This window comes from Bombina bombina, chromosome 5, assembly GCF_027579735.1.
Source record: "Bombina bombina isolate aBomBom1 chromosome 5, aBomBom1.pri, whole genome shotgun sequence".
NCBI lineage: Eukaryota > Metazoa > Chordata > Amphibia > Anura > Bombinatoridae > Bombina > Bombina bombina.
The window spans coordinates 179,641,373-179,667,893 of record NC_069503.1 but is presented as its reverse complement, the minus strand read 5'-3'; the positions used below and the strand labels follow the sequence as shown (position 1 = coordinate 179,667,893).

At 39.2% G+C, this 26,521-nt stretch overlaps 1 protein-coding gene across 3 annotated transcripts in view; it reads left to right on the top strand.

Moving 5' to 3' along the window:
- Positions 1 to 26,521, top strand: part of KMT2C (lysine methyltransferase 2C) — a 418,185-nt gene that overhangs the window by 169,674 nt on the left and 221,990 nt on the right. For all 3 annotated transcript variants that reach the window (XM_053713806.1, XM_053713804.1, XM_053713805.1), the window contains one exon: positions 7,586 to 9,294. In XM_053713806.1, the coding sequence (XP_053569781.1) occupies positions 7,586 to 9,294 (1,709 nt within the window). The remainder of the gene's footprint in view (positions 1 to 7,585; positions 9,295 to 26,521) is intronic.

Here is a 26,521-nt window from a genome sequence, read left to right as displayed (position 1 = left end):
TTACCTGGACGACATTCTGATTCAAGCGTCGTCCCTCCCTCGAGCAAAGGCTCACACGGACATCGTCCTGGCCTTTCTCAGATCGCACGGCTGGAAAGTGAACGTGGAAAAGAGTTCTCTATCCCCGTCAACAAGGGTTCCCTTCTTGGGAACAATTATAGACTCCTCAGAAATGAGGATTTTTCTAACAGAGGCCAGAAAGACAAAGCTTCTGGACTCTTGTCGAATACTTCATTCCGTTCCTCTTCCTTCCGTAGCTCAGTGCATGGAAGTGATCGGGTTGATGGTAGCGACAATGGACATAGTTCCTTTTGCGCGCATTCATCTAAGACCATTACAACTGTGCATGCTCAGTCAGTGGAATGGGGACTATACAGACTTGTCTCCAAAGATACAAGTAAATCAGAGGACCAGAGACTCACTCCGTTGGTGGCTGTCCCTGGACAACCTGTCACGAGGGATGACATTCCACAGACCAGAGTGGGTCATTGTCACGACCGACGCCAGTCTGATGGGCTGGGGCGCGGTCTGGGGATCCCTGAAAGCTCAGGGTCTTTGGTCTCGGGAAGAATCTCTTCTACCGATAAATATTCTGGAACTGAGAGCGATATTCAATGCTCTCAAGGCTTGGCCTCAGCTAGCGAGGACCAAGTTCATACGGTTTCAATCAGACAACATGACGACTGTTGCGTACATCAACCATCAGGGGGGAACAAGGAGTTCCCTAGCGATGGAAGAAGTGACCAAGATTATTCTATGGGCGGAGTCTCACTCCTGCCACCTGTCTGCTATCCACATCCCGGGAGTGGAAAATTGGGAAGCGGATTTTCTGAGTCGTCAGACATTGCATCCGGGGGAGTGGGAACTCCATCCGGAAATCTTTGCCCAAGTCACTCAACTTTGGGGCATTCCAGACATGGATCTGATGGCCTCTCGTCAGAACTTCAAAGTTCCTTGCTACGGGTCCAGATCCAGGGATCCCAAGGCGGCTCTAGTGGATGCACTAGTAGCACCTTGGACCTTCAAACTAGCTTATGTGTTCCCGCCGTTTCCTCTCATCCCCCGGCTGGTAGCCAGGATCAATCAGGAGAGGGCGTCGGTGATCTTGATAGCTCCTGCGTGGCCACGCAGGACTTGGTATGCAGATCTGGTGAATATGTCATCGGCTCCACCTTGGAAGCTACCTCTGAGACGAGACCTTCTTGTTCAGGGTCCGTTCGAACATCCGAATCTGGTTTCACTCCAGCTGACTGCTTGGAGATTGAACGCTTGATTTTATCGAAGCGAGGTTTCTCAGATTCTGTTATCGATACTCTTGTTCAGGCCAGAAAGCCTGTAACTAGAAAGATTTACCACAAAATTTGGAAAAAATATATCTGTTGGTGTGAATCTAAAGGATTCCCTTGGGACAAGGTTAAGATTCCTAGGATTCTATCCTTCCTTCAAGAAGGATTGGAAAAAGGATTATCGGCAAGTTCCCTGAAGGGACAGATTTCTGCCTTGTCGGTGTTACTTCACAAAAAACTGGCAGCTGTGCCAGATGTTCAAGCCTTTGTTCAGGCTCTGGTTAGAATCAAGCCTGTTTACAAACCTTTGACTCCTCCTTGGAGTCTCAATCTAGTTCTTTCAGTTCTTCAGGGGGTTCCGTTTGAACCCTTACATTCCGTTGATATTAAGTTATTATCTTGGAAAGTTTTGTTTTTAGTTGCAATTTCTTCTGCTAGAAGAGTTTCAGAATTATCTGCTCTGCAGTGTTCTCCTCCTTATCTGGTGTTCCATGCAGATAAGGTGGTTTTACGTACTAAACCTGGTTTTCTTCCAAAAGTTGTTTCTAACAAATACATTAACCAGGAGATTATCGTACCTTCTCTGTGTCCGAAACCAGTTTCAAAGAAGGAACGCTTGTTGCACAATTTGGATGTTGTTCGCGCTCTAAAATTCTATTTAGATGCTACAAAGGATTTTAGACAAACATCTTCCCTGTTTGTTGTTTATTCAGGTAAAAGGAGAGGTCAAAAAGCAACTTCTACCTCTCTCTCTTTTTGGATTAAAAGCATCATCAGATTGGCTTACGAGACTGCCGGACGGCAGCCTCCCGAAAGAATCACGGCTCATTCCACTAGGGCTGTGGCTTCCACATGGGCCTTCAAGAACGAGGCTTCTGTTGATCAGATATGTAGGGCAGCGACTTGGTCTTCACTGCACACTTTTACCAAATTTTACAAGTTTGATACTTTTGCTTCTTCTGAGGCTATTTTTGGGAGAAAGGTTTTGCAAGCCGTGGTGCCTTCCATTTAGGTGACCTGATTTGCTCCCTCCCTTCATCCGTGTCCTAAAGCTTTGGTATTGGTTCCCACAAGTAAGGATGACGCCGTGGACCGGACACACCTATGTTGGAGAAAACAGAATTTATGTTTACCTGATAAATTTCTTTCTCCAACGGTGTGTCCGGTCCACGGCCCGCCCTGGTTTTTTAATCAGGTCTGATAATTTATTTTCTTTAACTACAGTCACCACGGTACCATATGGTTTCTCCTATGCTATTATTCCTCCTTAACGTCGGTCGAATGACTGGGGTAGGCGGAGCCTAGGAGGGATCATGTGACCAGCTTTGCTGGGCTCTTTGCCATTTCCTGTTGGGGAAGAGAATATCCCACAAGTAAGGATGACGCCGTGGACCGGACACACCGTTGGAGAAAGAAATTTATCAGGTAAACATAAATTCTGTTTTTCAGTACTTAAGACACTCTCAGCTATGGTTTGGCACTTTATGTATTTATATGAAGTTCTAAATATATGTATTGTACTTATATTTGCATGAGTCAGGTTTAAGTATATTTCCTTTTGCAGACTGTCAGTTTCATATCTGTGAAATGCATTTTTTAGGGAAACATTTTCTTACTTGGGGTATAGTTTTTTTTCAATTGACTGTTCTTTTTAATTCGTTGCAAAATTAGGCTTGCGAGGGTGCAAAATTCCGAAGTTTATTACGTCATTCTTGGCGCAAGAATTTTTTTGTGCAAAGTTACGTCCGATGACGCAAATTCGTCATTTCCGGCGTCACACATTCGGCATTTCCGGCATCTTAGTTGACACCGAGTTCCTTGCACAAGGTTGCGTCGTCATTGACGCAAGTGTGTCATTTCCGGATGTTGTTAGCACCAAAGATTTTTCAGTTACGTTGTGCGACATACTTGGCGCCAAATAATTTCATTATTTAAAACCCTATTACTATGTGCCTCTTGCCTTTTTCTAGGTTTGAGGGCTATGCTGTTTGCATTTTTTTCCCATTCCTGAAACTGCCATATAAGGATATTGATAATTTTGCTTTATTTGTTGTTTTTTCTCTTACATTTGCAAGATGTCTCAATCTTATCCTGTCTCGGAAACCACTCAGGATAAAAGACCTAAGGGTAATTCTAAAGCTTCTAATCGCTTTTGTTCCTTTCGACAAAATAAGGAACAGAAACCTAATCCTTCCCCCAAAGAATCTGGTTCCAATTGGAAACCTTCAAGTTGGAGTAAATCCAAACCATTTACGAAACCAAAGCCAGCCCCCAAGTCTGCATGAAGGTGCGGCCCTCATTCCAGCTCAACTGGTAGGGGGCAGATTAAGATTCTTCCAAAACATTTGGGCAGATTCTGTCCAAAATCATTGGATTCAGAGTATTGTCTCTCAAGGGTACCGAATAGGATTCAGAGTAAGACCTCCTGTGAGAAGGTTTTTTATCTCACGCATCCCAGTAAATCCAGCAAAGGCTCAAGCTTTTCTGAAGTATGTTCCAGACCTGGAGCTTTCAGGGGTAATCATACCAGTTCCGTTTCAGGAACAGGGTCTGGGGTTTTATTCAAATCTATTCATTGTCCCAAAAAATGAATTTTTTAAAGGCCAGTTCTGGATCTGAGAATTTTGAATCGTTATGTAAGAGTACCAACTTTCAAAATGGTTACTATAAGGACTATTCTGCCTTTTGTTCAGCAAGGACATTATATGTCCACAATTAACATACAGGATACTTATCTTCATATTCCGATTCACCCAGACCATTTTCAGTTTCTGAGATTCTCTTTTTCTAGACAAGCATTACCAATTTGTTGCTCTTCCGTTTGGCCTAGCGATAGCTCCACAAATCTTTTCAAAGGTTCTCTGTGCCCTAATCTTTGTAATCAGAGAACAGGGTATTGCGGTATTTCTTTATTTGGATGATATCTTGGTACTAGCGCAGTCTTTACATTCTGCAGAATCTCACACAAATCAACTAGTGTTGTTTCTTTAAAGACATGGTTGGAGGATCAATTTACCAAAAAATTTTATTTGATTCTTCAGGCAAGGGTCACCTTTTTCAGATAGATTCAATGTCCATTACTCTGTCTCTAACAGACAAGAGACGATTAAAATTGGTTTCAGCTTGTCGGAACCTTCAGTCTCAATCATTCCCTTCAGTAGCTATGTGCATGGAAGTTTAGGTCTCATGACTGCAGCATCGGACGGGATCCCCTTTGCTTGTTTTCATATGAGACCTCTCCAGCTTTGTATGCTGAACCAATGGTGCAGGGATTATACAAAGATCTCACAATTAATATCCTTAAATCCCAATGTTCGACTCTCTCTGACTTGGTGGTTAGATCACCATCGTATAGTTCAAGGGGACTCTTTTGTTCGTCCAACCTGGACTGTGATCATAACAGATGCAAGTCTTTCAGGTTGGGGAACTGTCTGTGGTTCTCTGACAGCACAAGGGGTTTGGAAACCTCAAGAGACGAGGTTACCAATCAATATTTTAGAACTTCGTGCTGTCTTCAGGGCTCTTCAGGTGTGGCCTCTGTTGAAGAGAGAACAGTTAGTTTGTTTTCAGGCAGACAATATCACAACTGTGGCATATGTCAATCATCAGGGTGGGACTCGCAGTCCCCAAGCCATGAAAGAAGTATCTTGGATACTTGCTTGGGCGGAATCCAGCTCATGTCTAATTTCTGCGGTTCATATCCCAGGTATAGACAATTGGGAAGCGGATTATCTCAGCCATCAGACTTTACATCCGGGGGAGTGGTCGCTCCATCCAGATGTGTTTTCTCAGATTGTTCAGATGTGGGGTCTTCCAGAAATAGATCTGATGGCTTCCCATCTAAACAATAAACTTTCCAGGTACCTGTCCAGGTCCAGGGTTCCTCAGGCGGAAGCAGTGGATGCGTTAGCAGTTCCTTGGTGTTACCAACCTGCTTATATCTTCCCGCCACTAGTTCTTCTTCCAAAATTGATTTCCAAAATCATCATGGAACAATCGTTTGTGTTGCTGGTAGCTCCAGCATGGCCTCACAGGTTTTGGTATGCGGATCTTGTTCGGATGTCCAGCTGCCAACCTTGGCCACTTCCATTAAGGCTAGACCTTCTGTCGCAAGATCCGTTTTTCCATCGGGATCTCAAATCATTAAATTTGAAGGCATGGGAATTGAACGCCTAGTGCTTAGTCATAGAGGTATCTCTGACTCGGTGATTAATACTATGTTACAGGCTCGTAAATCTGTTTCTAGGTAGATTTATTATCGAGTTTGGAAGACTTATATTTCATGATGTTCTTCTCATAAATTCTCCTGGCATATTCTTTTAGAATTCCTAGAATTTTACAGTTTCTTCAGGATGGTTTGGATAAGGGTTTGTCTGCAGGTTCCTTAAAGGGACAAATCTCTGCTCTTTCTGTTTTATTTCACAGAAAGATTGCTAAGCTTCCTGATATTCACTGTTTTGTACAGGCTTTGGTCCGTATCAAGCCTGTCATTAAATCAATCTCTCCTCCTTGGAGTCTTAATTTGGTTTTGAATGCCTTACAGGCTCCTCCTTTTGAGCCTATGCATTCTTTGGACATTAAACTACTTTCTTGGAAAGTGTTGTTTCTTTTGGCCATCTCTTCTGCTAGAAGAGTTTCTGAATTATCTGCTCTTTCTTGTGAATCGCCTTTTCTGCTTTTCCATCAGGATAAGGCAGTTTTGCGGACTTCATTTAAATTCTTACCTAAGGTTGTGAATTCTAACATTAATAGAGAAATTGTTGTCCCTTCTTTGTGACCGAATCCTAAGAATTCGTTGGAGAAATCCTTGCATTCTTTGGATGTGGTAAGAGCTTTGAAATATTATGTTGAAGCTACTAAAGATTTCAGGAAGACTTCTAGTCTATTTGTTATCTTTTCTGGTTCTAGGAAAGGTCAGAAGGCTTCTGCCATTTCCTTGGCATCTTGGTTAAAGCTTTTGATTCATCAGGCCTATTTGGAGTCGGGTCAGGCCCCACCTCAGAGAATTACAGCTCATTCTACTAGATCAGTCTCCACGTTGTGGGCTTTTAAGAATTAAGTTTCAGTTGATCAGATTTGCAAAGCAGCAACTTGGTCTTCTTTGCATACATTTACTAAATTCTACCGTTTTGATGTAATTGCTTCTTCGGAAGCAGTTTTTGGTAGAAAAGTTCTTCAGGCAGCTGTTTCAGTTTGATTCCTCTGCTTATGTTTTGTTTTTTTCTTTCATTATGAGAAAAACATATTTTTTTGGTTGTGGATTTAATTTTCTCAGCGGAAAATGGATGTTATTATTTTATCCCTACCTCTATAATGACTCTTGTGTGGAGTTCCACATCTTGGTTATTTCTATCCTATACGTCACTAGCTCATGGACTCTTGCCAATTGCATGAAAGAAAACATAATTTATGTAAGAACTTACCTGATAAATGTATTTCTTTCATATTGGCAAGAGTCCATAAGACCCACCCTTTTTATGGTGGTTATGATTTTTTTTGTATAAAGCACAATTATTTGCAAATTCATTTGTTGACGCTTTTTACTCCTTTCTTTTTCACCCCACTACTTGGCTATTCATTAAACTGAATTGTGGATGTGGTGAGGGGTGTATTTATAGGCATTTTGAGGTTTGGGAAACTTTGCCCCTCCTGGTAGGATTGTATATTTCATACGTCACTAGCTCATGGACTCTTGCCAATATGAAAGAAATTAATTTATCAGGTAAGTTCTTACATGAATTATGTTTTTTTATGTTTTGTCATCCATTTTCACAAATTGGCAGAATTAAGGTTGTTAAACTAGCTTGTGTGATTTTTACACCAGGTTTTAAAGGGCAGTAAAGTCCAAATTAAACCTATGATTCAGATAGAGCGTTCAATTTTAAACAAATTTTCAATGTACTTTAATCTAATTTGCTTTCTTGGCTTGGTATCCTTAGTTGAAAAGCATACCTAGGTGCACTCAGGAGCAGTAATGCATTACTGGGAGCTAGTTGCTGATTAGTGGCTACACATATATGCCTCATGTCCCTGGCTCACCCAATATGCATTCTTGAACAAAGGGTACCAAAGAATGAGGCAACTTCGATAATAGAAGTAAATTGGAAATTTGTTTAAAACTGCATGCTTTATCTCAATCATGAAAGAAGAAAATGTTGATTAGGATAACGTAACTTCTTAATAAAAGTTAAGACTTGTTAAATGTGTTTTCTAATAAAAGCACATTGATATGTTTTAATATCAGTGTTTTCATTTGATTATTGTCATTTTTGTTCACCTGATTTCTCTTGCCTTTGTAGATTCACCTATCCTATGAATGGCCCTGAGTCTGTTACAGGTCATGAACGTTTTTTAGGACCTCCTTTACAAATGCAGGTGCCTGGAATTCAGCAGCAAATGCGAAGGGATATTTCAATTGAATTGACTAGACCATTAAATAACCTACAAGTGAACAATTCTCTTCCTCCGCATTTTCCTCCTCAGGGTGTGCAAGTGCAACATAATATTTCTGGTCAGGCATACATTGAACTTCGTCACAGGCCTCCAGATGGTAGACCAAGGATTCTTTTTGGACCACCGCCTAATCTGATTGAGGCCTCTTCACAACATCCAGGACATGTAGGATATTTCCCCAGACCAGAAATGCAAGGCCAGAGGCTGATGGATCCAGGGCGAGTACACCATCCAGGTCTTTCTAATCAAATGCCAATTCCTCAAAGTTTGGAGCATTTGGTTCCACCTTCACAAGAACATTTCAATTCAGAACATCAATCAGTTCTTATGATGCATAGAGGGGTTCAACCTTCAAGAGATGATACTTATATAACTGCTTTACCTTCCAATAGTTCTAATGAAGAAACTAGTACGCTACCAATCTCTCATCAGTCTGCTAATGGTTTGGAAGAAAAACTGGATTCCGATGATCCTTCAGATAAAGATCTTGATGTGAAAGATTTGGTTGGGGTTGAGGTTAAAGATTTAGATGATGATGACCTTGAAAATATAAACCTAGATCCAGATGATGCAAAGGGTGATGAACTAGATGCCCTGGATACCCTGGAAACTAATGATCCTCAATTAGATGATCTTTTAAGGTCAGGAAAATTTGATATCATTGCGTACACAGACCCTGCACTTGACCTAGGAGATAAGAAAGACCTGTTTAATGAGGATTTGGACCTTGGTGTACCAATCGATGATAAGCTGGAAATTCAGACCAAGAATGATGAGATTAAAAGCGAAGAGCAACCTGAAAACAAACCTTTGTCGCCTGCATCAGTTCCATCACAACTATTAACTAATGTTGCTGCTGAAATAAAATCTGAAGTGATATCACAAAATTCAGAAGACAAATGTGTACCTGATGCAATATCTGAGGAGAATGTGAGTGTTACAGGCATTCAGCAGACAAAAGAGAATATTTCTTTAAATTCGGAGCAATCTGCTAATGAAGAGGAAAAGGAATCTCTGCCTAGTTCAAATGTAATTGAAGAACCAACAACATTGTCTGTGCAGAATAAAATAAATTCACCTGATGTAACCGACACTGAAAGTGCAAGTGTATCTAATGAAAGAACAGAAATTTCTGAAATGGAAGCTTTGAGTTCTCCATCTGGAAACATGACATCTACCCAATCCAATCCATTACCATTAGATTCCCAAAACGTTATTACACCTTCTAGTCAAGTGCTGGACCATGGTTTGAATCCAGACTTGGGACCAAGGCTTAAACAAGGATTCTCTGAAGGATCACCAAGAGATTCAGGTTTTATATCAAATCAGTCAAGTGGTCATAATTACGTCACTGGAGAACCACCCAATCAAATACTGACTTTGCCAAGTCCTCAACAAATGATGCTTCAGCACAGTCGTGAGAGACCTCTTTTATTGGAAGAACAGCCTCTATTACTGCAGGACCTTTTGGATCAAGAAAGACAAGAACAGCAGCAACAAAGACAGATGCAAGCTATGATCCGCCAACGTTCTGAGCCATTCTTTCCTAGTATTGGTATGTATGTATTGTTTAAATTCTAAACCTGCAACCTAGTAATAAAATTAAATGTTATACAACTACTAGCTTTCATTTATAATATATTTACATAAATAACTTAAAAAGACCCTTACTTTCATGTCAGGCATGTCTGTGGTTGGTAGTAGAGTTAGTAACTATGGCATAGCTTCATATGGTTTCTTTTTTAATACCTTTGACACATTCCTGGTATTCTCACTCCATGTCTGCTGAAAAAAGGGTAAAATATATCTACTCACTTGGATACTGGTTGTAAAGCAAACATGTCATAATTTATGGGTCCAATTATCATTTTGAAAAGGACCATCATTTTGATTGTTATGATTTATTTTGTCTTTTTTAATGTGTATATGGATAATATAAGATATAACATGAATAATCACTGATGGTTGGTTTGTATAGCCTTGTGTTAGCAGAAACACAGTTTGGTGCCCTCCCCTTTCCTTTATATAGCAGTGCCGATACTGGCACTTTAGCAATTAAGTGGATTAAGCTTGGATTTGTTTTGCCATCTTTAAGACCTATGAACTTGGGCAGAAGTCCCTTAAAGGGAAAGTCTACACCAGAATTGTTATTGTTTTAAAAGATAAATAATCCCTTTTTCTCCTGTTAAGTTTAGTCAGTCCACGGGTCATCCATTACTTATGGGATTATATCTCCTCCCTAACAGGAAGTGCAAGAGGATCACCCAAGCAGAGCTGCTATATAGCTCCTCCCCTCTACGTCATACCCAGTCATTCTCTTGCACCTAACTAATAGATAGGACGTGTGAGAGGACTGTGGTTGTTAAACTTAGTTTTCTCCAACATAGGTGTGTCCGGTCCACGGCGTCATCCTTACTTGTGGGATATTCTCTTCCCCAACAGTAAATGGCAAAGAGCCCAGCAAAGCTGGTCACATGATCCCTCCTAGGCTCCGCCTTCCCCAGTCATTCTCTTTGCCGTTGCACAGGCAACATCTCCACGGAGATGGCTCAGAGTTTTTTGGTGTTTAAATGTAGTTTTTATTCTTCTATCAAGAGTTTGTTATTTTAAAATAGTGCTGGTATGTACTATTTACTCTGAAACAGAAAAGAGATGAAGATTTCTGTTTGTAAGAGGAAAATGATTTTAGCAACCGTTACTAAAATCGATGGCTGTTTCCACACAGGACTGTTGAGAGGAATTAACTTCAGTTGGGGGAAACAGTGAGCAGACTTTGGCTGCTTGAGGTATGACACATTTCTAACAAGACTTGGTAATGCTGGAAGCTGTCATTTTCTCTATGGGATCCGGTAAGCCATTTTCTTAATTTTCAATATAAGAATAAAAGGGCTTCACAAGGGCTTTAAAGACTGGTAGACATTTTTCTGGGCCAAAACGATTACTTTATAAGCATATTTAATGGTTTATAACTTTGGAGAGTTATTTTAATCTTGGGAATTTTATTAAAAAAAACGGCAGGCACTGTATTGGACACCTTTTTCACTGGGGGCCTTTTCTAGTCATAGGCAGAGCCTCATTTTCGCGCCACTAATGCGCAGTTGTTTTTGAGAAGCAAGGCATGCAGATGCATGTGTGAGGAGCTCAGACCCACTGAAAAAGCTTATTGAAGGCGTCATTTGGTATCGTATTCCCCTCTGGGCTTGGTTGGGTCTCAGCAAAGCAGATACCAGGGACTGTATAGGGGTTAAATGTAAAAACGGCTCCGGTTCCGTTATTTTAAGAGTTAAAGCTTTCAAATTTGGTGTGCAATACTTTTAAGGCTTTATGACACTGTGGTGAAATTTTGGTGAATTGTGAACATTTCCTTCATACTTTTGCGTATATTCAGTAAAAAAGTGTGTTCAGTTTAAAATTTAAAGAGACAGTAACGGTTTTATTTTAAAACGTTTTTTGTGCTTTGTTATCAAGTTTATGCCTATTAACATGTCTGAACTATCAGATAGACGATGTTCTGTATGTTCGGAAGCCAAGGTTCCTCTCCATTTAAATATGTGTTGAATGTGACAAACAAAGTAGGGACAATGATGCCACTGATAATAATGTTGCCCAAAATGATTCCTTAAGTGAGGGGAGTAAGCATGGTACTGCATCATCTCCTTCTATGTCTACACCAGTCTTGCCCACTCAGGAGGTCCCTAGTGAATCTAGTGCGCCAATCCTCCTTACTATGCAACAATTAACGGCTGTAATGGATAATTCTATTAAAAACATTTTAGCCAAAATGCCCACCTATCAGCGAAAGCGCGACTGCTCTGTTTTAGATACTGAAGAGCATGAGGTCGCTGATGATAATGGTTCTGACATGCCCTTACACCAGTCTGAAGGGGCTAGGGAGGTTTTGTCTGAGGGAGAAATTTCAGATTCAGGAAAAATTTCTCAACAAGCTGAACCTGACGTTATTACATTTAAATTTAAATTGGAACATCTCCGCGCTCTGCTTAAGGAGGTGTTATCTACTCTGGATGATTGTGACAATTTGGTCATTCCAGAGAAATTATGTAAGATGGACAGGTTCCTAGAGGTCCCGGTGCCCCCCGAAGCTTTTCCTATACCCAAGCGGGTGGCGGACATTGTAAATAAAGAATGGGAAAGGCCCGGCATACCTTTTGTCCCTCCCCCTATATTTAAGAAATTATTTCCTATGGTCGACCCCAGGAAGGACTTATGGCTGACAGTCCCCAAGGTCGAGGGGGCAGTTTCTACTCTAAACAAACGCACCACTATCCCTATAGAAGATAGTTGTGCTTTCAAAGATCCTATGGATAAAAAATTAGAGGGTTTGCTTAAAAAGATGTTTGTTCAGCAAGGTTACCTTCTACAACCAATTTCATGCATTGTTCCTGTCACTACAGCAGCGTGTTTCTGGTTCGAGGAACTAGAAAAGTCGCTCAATCAAGCATCCTCTTATGAGGAGGTTATGGACAGAGTTCAAGCACTTAAGTTGGCTAACTCTTTTACCTTAGACGCCACTTTGCAATTAGCTAGATTAGCGGCGAAAAATTCAGGTTTTGCTATTGTGGCGCGCAGAGCGCTTTGGCTGAAGTCTTGGTCAGCGGATGTGTTCTCTAAGAACAGATTGCTTAACATCCCTTTCAAGGGGAAAACGCTGTTTGGCCCTGACTTGAAAGAGATTATTTCAGACATCACTGGGGGAAAGGGCCACGCCCTTCCTCAGGATAGGTCTTTTAAGGCTAAAAATAAAACAAATTTTCGTCCCTTTCGCAGAAACGGACCAGCCTCAAATTCTACATCCTCTAAGCAAGAGGGTAATTCTTCTCAAACCAAGCCAGCCTGGAGACCGATGCAAGGCTGGAACAAAGGTAAGCAGGCCAAGAAGCCCGCTACCGCTACCAAGACAGCATGAGATGCTGGCCCCTGATCCGGGACCGGATCTGGTGGGGGGCAGACTCTCTCTCTTCGCTCAGGCTTGGGCAAGAGATGTTCAGGATCCTTGGGCGCTAGAAATAGTTTCTCAAGGTTATCTCCTGGAATTCAATGAACTACCCCCAAGGGGAAGGTTCCACAGGTCTCAATTGTCTTCAGACCAAATAAAAAGACAGGCATTCTTACATTGTGTAGAAGACCTGTTAAAAATGGGAGTGATTCATCCTGTTCCATTAGGAGAACAAGGGATGGGGTTTTACTCCAATCTGTTCATAGTTCCCAAAAAAGAGGGAACATTCAGGCCAATTTTGGATCTCAAGATCCTAAACAAATTTCTCAAGGTCCCATCGTTCAAGATGGAAACCATTCGGACAATTCTTCCTACCATCCAGGAAGGTCAATTCATGACCACGGTGGATTTAAAGGATGCGTATCTACATATTCCTATCCACAAGGAACATCATCGGTTCCTAAGATTCGCCTTTCTGGACAAGCATTACCAGTTTGTGGCACTTCCATTCGGACTAGCCACTGCTCCAAGAATTTTCACAAAGGTACTAGGGTCCCTTCTAGCGGTGCTAAGGCCAAGGGGCATTGCAGTAGTACCCTACTTGGACGACATACTGATTCAAGTGTCGTCTCTACCACAAGCAAAGGCTCATACGGACATTGTCCTAGCCTTTCTCAGATCTCACGGGTGGAAAGTGAACGTAGAAAAAAGTTCTCTATTCCCGTCAACAAGAGTTCCCTTCTTGGGAACAATAATAGACTCCTTGGAAATGAAGATTTTTCTGACAGAAGCCAGAAAATCAAAACTTCTAAGCTCTTGTCAAGCACTTCATTCTGTTCTTCTTCCTTCCATAGCGCAGTGCATGGAAGTAATAGGTTTGATGGTTGCGGCAATGGACATAGTTCCTTTTGCGCGAATTCATCTAAGACCATTACAACTGTGCATGCTCAGACAGTGGAATGGGGATTATACAGTAGATCAGAGGACCAGAGATTCACTCCGTTGGTGGCTGACCCTGGACAACCTGTCCCAAGGGATGAGCTTCAGAAGACCAGAGTGGGTCATTGTAACGACCGACGCCAGCCTGGTGGGCTGGGGCGCGGTCTGGAAACACCTGAAGGCTCAGGGTCTATGGTCTCGGGAAGAATCTCTTCTCCCGATAAACATTCTGGAACTGAGAGCGATATTCAATGCTCTCAAGGCTTGGCCTCAACTAGCAAAGGCCAAATTCATAAGGTTTCAATCAGACAACATGACGACTGTTGCATATATCAACCATCAGGGGGGAACAAGGAGTTCCCTGGCGATGGAAGAAGTGACCAAAGTAATTCAATGGGCGGAGCTTCACTCCTGCCACTTGTCTGCAATCCACATCCCAGGAGTGGAAAATTGGGAAGCGGATTTTCTGAGTCGTCAGACATTTCATCCGGGGGAGTGGGAACTCCATCCGGAAATCTTTGCCCAAATAACTCAATTATGGGGCACTCCAGACATGGATCTGATGGCGTCTCGTCAGAACTTCAAGGTTCCTTGCTACGGGTCCAGATCCAGGGATCCCAAGGCGACTCTAGTAGATGCACTAGTAGCGCCCTGGACTTTCAACCTAGCTTATGTGTTCCCACCGTTTCCTCTCATTCCCAGGCTGGTAGCCAGGATCAATCAAGAGAGGGCTTCGGTGATCTTGATAGCTCCTGCGTGGCCACGCAGAACTTGGTATGCAGACCTGGTGAATATGTCATCGGCTCCACCATGGAAGCTATCTTTGAGACGGGACCTTCTTGTTCAAGGTCCGTTCGAACATCCGAATCTGGCATCACTCCAATTGACTGCTTGGAGATTGAACGCTTGATTTTATCAAAGCGTGGGTTCTCAGATTCTGTCATTGATACTCTTATTCAAGCTAGAAAGCCTGTAACTAGGAAAATTTACCATAAAGTATGGAAGAAATATATCTGTTGGTGCGAATCGAAAGGATTCCCATGGAACAGGGTAAAAATTCCTAAGATTCTATCCTTTCTACAAGAGGGTTTGGAGAAAGGATTATCTGCAAGTTCTTTGAAGGGACAGATTTCTGCTTTATCTGTTTTACTTCACAAGAAGCTGGCGGCTGTGCCAGATGTTCAGGCTTTTGTTCAGGCTCTGGTTAGAATCAAGCCTGTTTACAAACCTTTGACTCCTCCTTGGAGTCTCAATTTAGTTCTTTCAGTTCTTCAAGGGGTTCCGTTTGAACCCTTACATTCCGTAGATATTAAGTTATTATCTTGGAAAGTTTTGTTTTTGGTTGCAATTTCTTCTGCTAGAAGAGTTTCAGAGTTATCTGCTCTGCAGTGTTCTCCTCCTTATCTGGTGTTCCATGCAGATAAGGTGGTTTTGCGTACTAAAACTGGTTTTCTTCCGAAAGTTGTTTCTAACAAAAATATTAACCAGGAGATAGTTGTGCCTTCTTTGTGTCCGAATCCAGTTTCAAAGAAGGAACGTTTGTTGCACAATTTGGATGTAGTTCGTGCTCTAAAATTCTATTTAGAGGCTACAAAGGATTTCAGACAAACATCTTCCTTGTTTGTTGTTTATTCTGGTAAAAGGAGAGGTCAAAAAGCAACTTCTACCTCTCTCTCTTTTTGGCTTAAAAGCATCATCAGATTGGCTTATGAGACTGCCGGACGGCAGCCTCCTGAAAGAATCACAGCTCATTCCACTAGGGCTGTGGCTTCCACATGGGCCTTCAAGAACGAGGCTTCTGTTGATCAGATATGTAAGGCAGCGACTTGGTCTTCACTGCACACTTTTACCAAATTTTACAAATTTGATACTTTTGCTTCTTCTGAGGCTATTTTTGGGAGAAAGGTTTTGCAGACCGTGGTGCCTTCCATCTAGGTGACCTGATTTGCTCCCTCCCATCATCCGTGTCCTAAAGCTTTGGTATTGGTTCCCACAAGTAAGGATGACGCCGTGGACCGGACACACCTATGTTGGAGAAAACAGAATTTATGTTTACCTGATAAATTACTTTCTCCAACGGTGTGTCCGGTCCACGGCCCGCCCTGGTTTTTAATCAGGTCTGATGATTTAATTTCTCTAACTACAGTCACCACGGTATCATATGATTTCTCCTATGCAAATATTCCTCCTTTACGTCGGTCGAATGACTGGGGAAGGCAGAGCCTAGGAGGGATCATGTGACCAGCTTTGCTGGGCTCTTTGCCATTTCCTGTTGGGGAAGCGAATATCCCACAAGTAAGGATGACGCCGTGGACCGGACACACCGTTGGAGAAAGTAATTTATCAGGTAAACATAAATTCTGTTTTTATTTCTTCAATCAAAAGTTTATTTTAAACAGCACCGGAGTGTGTTGTTCTTTCTCAGGCAGCATTAGAAGAAGAATCTACCTGAGTTTGTGTATGATCTTAGCGGTCGTAACTAAGATCCATTTGCTGTTCTCGGCCATTCTGAGGAGTGAGGTAACTTCAGAACAGGGGACAGCGGGCAGGGTTCACCTGCAAGGAGGTATGTTGCAGTATATTATTTTCTAAGGAATGGAATTGACTGAGAAAATACTGCTGATACCGATGTAATGTAAGTGCAGCCTTAAATGCAGTAGTAGTGACTGGTATCAGGCTGATATGTATGTATGTTTACACTGAGGTATTTCTAGGGAATGGAACTTCACTAAGAAAATACTGTATACATTTAACTTATATTTGAGCCTCCACTGCAGTGAAAGCGACTAGCAGCAGGCTTATTAATAACATTTCATAATTTTAAAACGTTTACTGGCATGTTAATCGTTTTTCTCTGAGGTACTTGGTGATAAAACTTTATGGGCATTATTTTTCCACATGGCTGTCGTTTGTTTATGAATAAAATCAGTTTACTGAGCTTCCCCACTGTTGTATTATGAGTGGGAGGGGTCTATTTTGGCGCTTTATTGCGCAGTAAAAATTCAGTCAGTCTTCCTATTTCTTCCTCCATGATCCAGGACGTCTCTACAGAGCCCAGGGGTCTCCAAAACTAGTTTTGAGGGAGGTAATCACTCACAGCAGACCTGTGAGACTGTGTTTTGACTGTGATAAAAACGCTTATATTAAATTGTTATCCGTTTTTGGGTACTAAGGGGTTAATCATCCATTTGCTGGTGGGTGCAATCCTTTGCTAACTTAATGCATTTACTGTGAAAATTTGGTTGCTATAACTGATTTGGTTCATTGTTATTTCAACTGTGACAGTTTTTTGTGCTTCTTAAAGGCACAGTAACGTTTTTTATATTGCTTGTAAATTTATTTGAAAAGTATTTTCCAAGCTTGCTAGTCTAATTGCTAGTTTGTTTAAACATGTCTGACACAGAGGAATCTCTTTGTGCAATATGTTTAAAGGCCAATGTGGAGCCCAATAGAAATTTGTGTACTAATTGCATTGATGCTACTTTAAATAAAAGCCAATCTGTACATGTAAAGAAAATTTCACCAGACAACGAGGGGGAAGTTATGCCGACTAACTCTCCTCACGTGTCAGTACCTTCGTCTCCCGCTCAGGAGGTGCGTGATATTGTGGCACCAAGTACATCAGGGCGGCCCTTACAAATCACTTTGCAAGACATGGCTAATGTTATGACTGAAGTATTATCTAAATTGCCAGAATTTAGGGGTAAACGCGACCACTCTGGGGTGAGAACAGAGTGCGCTGATAATAATAGAGCCATGTCTGATACTGCGTCACAATTTGCAGAACATGAGGACGGAGAGCTTCATTCTGTGGGTGACGGATCTGATCCAAGTAAACTGGACTCAGACATTTCAAATTTTAAATTTAAGCTTGAGAACCTCCGTGTTTTACTAGGGGAGGTTTTAGCGGCTCTGAATGATTGTAACACGGTTGCAATTCCAGAGAAATTATGTAGGCTGGATAGATACTATGCGGTACCGGTGTGTACTGATGTATTTCCTATACCTAAGAGGCTTACAGAAATTATTAACAAGGAGTGGGATAGACCCGGTGTGCCTTTTTCACCCCCTCCTATATTTAGAAAAATGTTTCCAATAGACGCCACCACACGGGACTTATGGCAGACGGTCCCTAAGGTGGAGGGAGCAGTTTCTACTCTGGCTAAGCGCACCACTATCCCGGTGGAGGATAGCTGTGCTTTTTCAGATCCAATGGATAAAAAGTTAGAGGGTTACCTTAAGAAAATGTTTGTTCAACAAGGTTTTATATTACAACCCCTTGCATGCATTGCGCCTGTCACGGCTGCGGCGGCATTCTGGTTTGAGTCTCTGGAAGAGACCATTAGCTCAGCTCCATTGGATGAGATTATAGACAAGCTTAGAGTCCTTAAAGGATTCCAAAACTTTGACTTTTTTGTTGTCTAAATTTAATCAAAATCGTATCTATAAACCCTCATTAGCCAAACTTACCCACTTAGAATGGAAAACGAGCGTTAGAAGATTAATAAAATAATATATTACATTTCTAAAAAAACGTCATCAAAGCCAAACCCCGTTTCTGCTGATGTCAATGCAAAAACTATTAGCCAATCACAGCGCGATTTTTTGCATCTCATTATTGCTTGTATTCGTCACCTGGCGCATGCGCAATACTATATGGCCATTAGTGCGTGCACATATTACCGCTTAGATGCCAGACTTACCCAAACCAAGTTACTGGCAACACGCATGCGCTTTTCAAAATTAGATCGATTGAATAGGTACTCCTATTCACACTGTGTACGGCTTGATTACAAAGCTTTTGTCTATAGAATATACTGTGTGCAGACATCGTTAGTGCAGCAAACTGGCAGAGAGTAACTTGTAACACATACATCTAATAAATACAAGTGAGTGATTATAGAATATACTGTGTGCAGACATCGTTAGTGCAGCAAACTGGCAGAGAGTAACTTGTAACACATACATCTAATAAATACAAGTGAGTGATTATAGAATATACAGTGTGCAGACATCGTTAGTGCAGCAAACTGGCAGAGAGTAACTTGTAACACATACATCTAATAAATACAAGTGAGTGATTATAGAATATACTGTGTGCAGACATCGTTAGTGCAGTAAACTGGCAGAGAGTAACTTGTAACACATACATCTAATAAATACAAGTGAGTGATTATAGAATATACTGTGTGCAGACATCGTTAGTGCAGCAAACTGGCAGAGAGTAACTTGTAACAAATACATCTAATAAATAAAAGTGAGTGATTATAGAATATACTGTGTGCAGACATCGTTAGTGCAGCAAACTGGCAGAGAGTAACTTGTAACACATACATCTAATAAATAAAAGTGAGTGATTATAGAATATACTGTGTGCAGACATCGTTAGTGCAGCAAACTGGCAGAGAGTAACTTGTAACAAATACATCTAATAAATACAAGTGAGTGATTATAGAATATACAGTGTGCAGACATCGTTAGTGCAGCAAACTGGCAGAGAGTAACTTGTAAATACAAGTGAGTGATTATAGAATATACTGTGTGCAGACATCGTTAGTGCAGCAAACTGGCAGAGAGTAACTTGTAAATACAAGTGAGTGATTATAGAATATACTGTGTGCAGACATCGTTAGTGCAGCAAACTGGCAGAGAGTAACTTGTAAATACAAGTGAGTGATTATAGAATATACAGTGTGCAGACATCGTTAGTGCAGCAAACTGGCAGAGAGTAACTTGTAAATACAAGTGAGTGATTATAGAATATACTGTGTGCAGACATCGTTAGTGCAGCAAACTGGCAGAGAGTAACTTGTAACACATACATCTAATAAATACAAGTGAGTGATTATAGAATACACTGTGTGCAGACATCGTTAGTGCAGCAAACTGGCAGAGAGTAACTTGTAACACATACATCTAATAAATACAAGTGAGTGATTATAGAATACACTGTGTGCAGACATCGTTAGTGCAGTAAACAGGCAGAGAGTAACTTGTAACACATACATCTAATAAATACAAGTGAGTGATTATAGAATATACTGTGTGCAGACATCGTTAGTGCAGCAAACTGGCAGAGAGTAACTTGTAACAAATACATCTAATAAATACAAGTGAGTGATTATAGAATATACTGTGTGCAGACATCGTTAGTGCAGTAAACAGGCAGAGAGTAACTTGTAACACATACATCTAATAAATACAAGTGAGTGTTTATAGAATATACTGTGTGCAGAAATCGTTAGTGCAGTAAACTGGCAGAGAGTAACTTGTAACAAATACATCTAATAAATACAAGTGAGTGATTATAGAATATACTGTGTGCAGACATCATTAGTGCAGTAAACTGGCAGAGAGTAACTTGTAACACATACATCTAATAAATACAAGTGAGTGATTATAGAATATACTGTGTGCAGACATCGTTAGTGCAGTAAACTGGCAGAGAGTAACTTGTAACAAATACATCTAATAAATACAAGTGAGTGATTATAGAATATACTGTGTGCAGACATCGTTAGTGCAGTAAACTGGCAGAGAGTAACTTGTAACAAATACATCTAATAAATACAAGTGAGTGATTATAGAATATACTGTGTGCAGACATCGTTAGTGCAGCAAACTGGCAGAGAGTAACTTGTAACAAATACATCTAATAAATACAAGTGAGTGATTATAGAATACACTGTGTGCAGACATCGTTAGTGCAGTAAACAGGCAGAGAGTAACTTGTAACAAATACATCACAGACAAGAGTTAGTATTTACTGCTGTGCTGCACCTGATCCCCAAGCTCTTTACTAACTCTTGTCTGTGATGTATTTGTTACAAGTTACTCTCTGCCTGTTTACTGCACTAACGATGTCTGCACACAGTGTATTCTATAATCACTCACTTGTATTTATTAGATGTATGTGTTACAAGTTACTCTCTGCCAGTTTGCTGCACTAACGATGTCTGCACACAGTATATTCTATAATCACTCACTTGTATTTACAAGTTACTCTCTGCCTGTTTACTGCACTAACGATGTCTGCACACAGTGTATTCTATAAACACTCACTTGTATTTATTAGATGTATTTGTTACAAGTTACTCTCTGCCAGTTTACTGCACTAACGATGTCTGCACACAGTATATTCTATAATCACTCACTTGTATTTATTAGATGTATGTGTTACAAGTTACTCTCTGCCAGTTTACTGCACTAACGATGTCTGCACACAGTGTATTCTATAATCACTCACTTGTATTTATTAGATGTATGTGTTACAAGTTACTCTCTGCCAGTTTGCTGCACTAACGATGTCTGCACACAGTATATTCTATAATCACTCACTTGTATTTATTAGATGTATTTGTTACAAGTTACTCTCTGCCAGTTTACTGCACTAACGATGTCTGCACACAGTATATTCTATAATCACTCACTTGTATTTATTAGATGTATGTGTTACAAGTTACTCTCTGCCAGTTTGCTGCACTAACGATGTCTGCACACAGTATATTCTATAAACACTCACTTGTATTTATTAGATGTATTTGTTACAAGTTACTCTCTGCCAGTTTGCTGCACTAACGATGTCTGCACACAGTATATTCTATAATCACTCACTTGTATTTATTAGATGTATTTGTTACAAGTTACTCTCTGCCAGTTTACTGCACTAACGATGTCTGCACACAGTATATTCTATAATCACTCACTTGTATTTATTAGATGTATTTGTTACAAGTTACTCTCTGCCTGTTTACTGCACTAACGATGTCTGCACACAGTATATTCTATAATCACTCACTTGTATTTATTAGATGTATTTGTTACAAGTTACTCTCTGCCAGTTTACTGCACTAACGATGTCTGCACACAGTATATTCTATAATCACTCACTTGTATTTATTAGATGTATTTGTTACAAGTTACTCTCTGCCAGTTTGCTGCACTAACGATGTCTGCACACAGTATATTCTATAATCACTCACTTGTATTTATTAGATGTATTTGTTACAAGTTACTCTCTGCCAGTTTGCTGCACTAACGATGTCTGCACACAGTATATTCTATAATCACTCACTTGTATTTATTAGATGTATTTGTTACAAGTTACTCTCTGCCTGTTTACTGCACTAACGATGTCTGCACACAGTATATTCTATAATCACTCACTTGTATTTATTAGATGTATTTGTTACAAGTTACTCTCTGCCAGTTTACTGCACTAACGATGTCTGCACACAGTGTATTCTATAATCACTCACTTGTATTTATTAGATGTATTTGTTACAAGTTACTCTCTGCCAGTTTGCTGCACTAACGATGTCTGCACACAGTATATTCTATAATCACTCACTTGTATTTATTAGATGTATTTGTTACAAGTTACTCTCTGCCAGTTTGCTGCACTAACGATGTCTGCACACAGTATATTCTATAATCACTCACTTGTATTTATTAGATGTATGTGTTACAAGTTACTCTCTGCCAGTTTGCTGCACTAACGATGTCTGCACACAGTATATTCTATAATCACTCACTTGTATTTATTAGATGTATGTGTTACAAGTTACTCTCTGCCAGTTTGCTGCACTAACGATGTCTGCACACAGTATATTCTATAATCACTCACTTGTATTTATTAGATGTATGTGTTACAAGTTACTCTCTGCCAGTTTGCTGCACTAACGATGTCTGCACACAGTATATTCTATGATCACTCACTTGTATTTGTTATACATAACTAGATAGTGCAAGTATAAATATTAATGATTTAAATTAAAGATGATGGTCACTGTACCTTACAAAAGCACTACGTTATTATATAATTAATTATTGATTAACATTTAGATCTTAAAGTATCTAAAAACTGCACTGCACAGCAACAATATTATTTACCAAAAGTAGCTATTGCAAGTGATATTTCACAAATACAGCACAAAGTAATAATATATAACATCTGCATATAGATTAAAATAGTGGTTATACTACCTATTAATGAATAAAGCAAACTATATAAACTATATTCATAGTGAATTAAAAGATCAAAGAGGATACCAGCGATAGCATTATTAATATTGAGTTAAAACCCTTTCGTTTATATATACTTCTTTAAATTGTAATCACAAGAATATATATTGTGAGCATATTAATTGTATAATATTATGTACTGAATTAATATATACTCAATGCAATAATAAGTGAATTGCGGATCGTTACTCTCTGCCAGTTTACTGCACTAACGATGTCTGCACACAGTATATTCTATAATCACTCACTTGTATTTATTAGATGTATGTGTTACAAGTTACTCTCTGCCAGTTTACTGCACTAACGATGTCTGCACACAGTGTATTCTATAATCACTCACTTGTATTTATTAGATGTATGTGTTACAAGTTACTCTCTGCCAGTTTGCTGCACTAACGATGTCTGCACACAGTATATTCTATAATCACTCACTTGTATTTATTAGATGTATGTGTTACAAGTTACTCTCTGCCAGTTTGCTGCACTAACGATGTCTGCACACAGTGTATTCTATAATCACTCACTTGTATTTATTAGATGTATTTGTTACAAGTTACTCTCTGCCAGTTTGCTGCACTAACGATGTCTGCACACAGTATATTCTATAATCACTCACTTGTATTTATTAGATGTATGTGTTACAAGTTACTCTCTGCCAGTTTGCTGCACTAACGATGTCTGCACACTGTATATTCTATAATCACTCACTTGTATTTATTAGATGTATGTGTTACAAGTTACTCTCTGCCAGTTTGCTGCACTAACTATGTCTGCACACAGTATATTCTATAATCACTCACTTGTATTTATTAGATGTATGTGTTACAAGTTACTCTCTGCCAGTTTACTGCACTAACGATGTCTGCACACAGTATATTCTATAATCACTCACTTGTATTTATTAGATGTATTTGTTACAAGTTACTCTCTGCCAGTTTACTGCACTAACAATGTCTGCACACAGTATATTCTATGATCACTCACTTGTATTTGTTATACATAACTAGATAGTGCAAGTATAAATATTAATGATTTAAATTAAAGATGATGGTCACTGTACCTTACAAAAGCACTACGTTATTATATAATTAATTATTGATTAACATTTAGATCTTAAAGTATCTAAAAACTGCACTGCACAGCAACAATATTATTTACCAAAAGTAGCTATTGCAAGTGATATTTCACAAATACAGCACAAAGTAATAATATATAACATCTGCATATAGATTAAAATAGTGGTTATACTACCTATTAATGAATAAAGCAAACTATATAAACTATATTCATAGTGAATTAAAAGATCAAAGAGGATACCAGCGATAGCATTATTAATATTGAGTTAAAACCCTTTCGTTTATATATACTTCTTTAAATTGTAATCACAAGAATATATATTGTGAGCATATTAATTGTATAATATTATGTACTGAATTAATATATACTCAATGCAATAATAAGTGAATTGCGGATCGTTACTCTCTGCCAGTTTACTGCACTAACGATGTCTGCACACAGTATATTCTATAATCACTCACTTGTATTTATTAGATGTATGTGTTACAAGTTACTCTCTGCCAGTTTACTGCACTAACGATGTCTGCACACAGTATATTCTATAATCACTCACTTGTATTTATTAGATGTATGTGTTACAAGTTACTCTCTGCCAGTTTGCTGCACTAACGATGTCTGCACACAGTATATTCTATAATCACTCACTTGTATTTATTAGATGTATTGTTACAAGTTACTCTCTGCCAGTTTGCTGCACTAACGATGTCTGCACACAGTGTATTCTATAATCACTCACTTGTATTTATTAGATGTATTTGTTACAAGTTACTCTCTGCCAGTTTGCTGCACTAACGATGTCTGCACACAGTATATTCTATAATCACTCACTTGTATTTATTAGATGTATGTGTACAAGTTACTCTCTTGCCAGTTTGCTGCACTAACGATGTCTGCACACTGTATATTCTAAATCACTCACTTGTATTTATTAGATGTATGTGTTACAAGTTACTCTCTGCCAGTTTGCTGCACTAACTATGTCTGCACACAGTATATTCTATAATCACTCACTTGTATTTATTAGATGTATGTGTTACAAGTTACTCTCTGCCAGTTTACTGCACTAACGATGTCTGCACACAGTATATTCTATAATCACTCACTTGTATTTATTAGATGTATTTGTTACAAGTTACTCTCTGCCAGTTTACTGCACTAACAATGTCTGCACACAGTATATTCTATGATCACTCACTTGTATTTGTTATACATAACTAGATAGTGCAAGTATAAATATTAATGATTTAAATTAAAGATGATGGTCACTGTAACCTTACAAAAGCACTACGTTATTATATAATTAATTATTGATTAACATTTAGATCTTAAAGTATCTAAAAACTGCACTGCACAGCAACAATATTATTTACCAAAAGTAGCTATTGCAAGTGATATTTCACAAATACAGCACAAGAGTAATAATATATAACATCTGCATATAGATTAAAATAGTGGTTATACTACCTATTAATGAATAAAGCAAACTATATAAACTATATTCATAGTGAATTAAAAGATCAAAGAGGATACCAGCGATAGCATTATTAATATTGAGTTAAAAACCCTTTCGTTTATATATACTTCTTTAAATTGTAATCAAAGAATAATATATTGTGAGCATATTAATTGTATAATATTATGTACTGAATTAATATATACTCAATGCATAATAAGTGAATTGCGGATCGTTTATGCACGGTATATTATAGATGTGCAGATCCGTATTTTTGGACCTTCGTTTGTAAAAGAATATGTATTAGTATACATACAAATTTATTTGCCATTGTTTTAAAAAGTCTGATTTAGAAAACTGAGCGCAATAAAATTAACAATGTACAAAAACAAGGAGTTTGAAAATACGGTAATAGTAACTAAATCCTTGAGTAATTACATAAACTACTTATATCCTTACGAAATATTAGAGGTTTCATTCATCATTACTCTCTGAATTAAATATTTATGTATTTAAATGCTCATTAAAGTAAGGGTAATTCTCGCAGCGCAGTGTAACAATCTTACATTGTCTATTCCTGGGTAACATCTGTTTGAAAATATCGATTCAGACGGTCTGCGGTGTAAATGGAAGGTGACGTATGTAATGACGTTTCTAGATGATCGCGCATGCGCATTACTCACGAAGTCGGACATCTTGATAACTCAGGTTATCATAGACGATTCGTGAAAGAAAAATAAGATTAGATTTGTGGGTTTGGAAATCAATAAAATTTTGGAGCTGCATAACTAGAGTACGGTAAAAATATGGCACGCAAAACTAATTACAAATATGATTAAAATATATGTATTTAAACATTTAAGTTACATTTTTTTCATCGTTTAGTGTCCCTTTAAGCTAGCTAATTCATTTTTCTCCAACATTGGTGTGTCCGGTCCACGGCGTCATCCTTACTTGTGGGATATTCTCTTCCCCAACAGGAAATGGCAAAGAGTCCCAGCAAAGCTGGTCACATGATCCCTCCTAGGCTCCGCCCACCCCCGTCATTCTCTTTGCCGTTGCACAGGCAACATCTCCACGGAGATGGTTAAGAGTTTTTTGGTGTTTAAATGTAGTTTTTATTCTTCTATCAAGTGTTTGTTATTTTAAAATAGTGCTGGTATGTACTATTTACTCTGAAACAGAAAAGGATGAAGATTTCTGTTTGTAAGAGGAAGATGATTTTAGCAGACAGTAACTAAAATCGATTGCTGTTTCCACACAGGACTGTTGAGATGAAGTAACTTCAGTTAGGGGAAACAGTTAGCAGACTTTTCTGCTTAAGGTATGACTAGC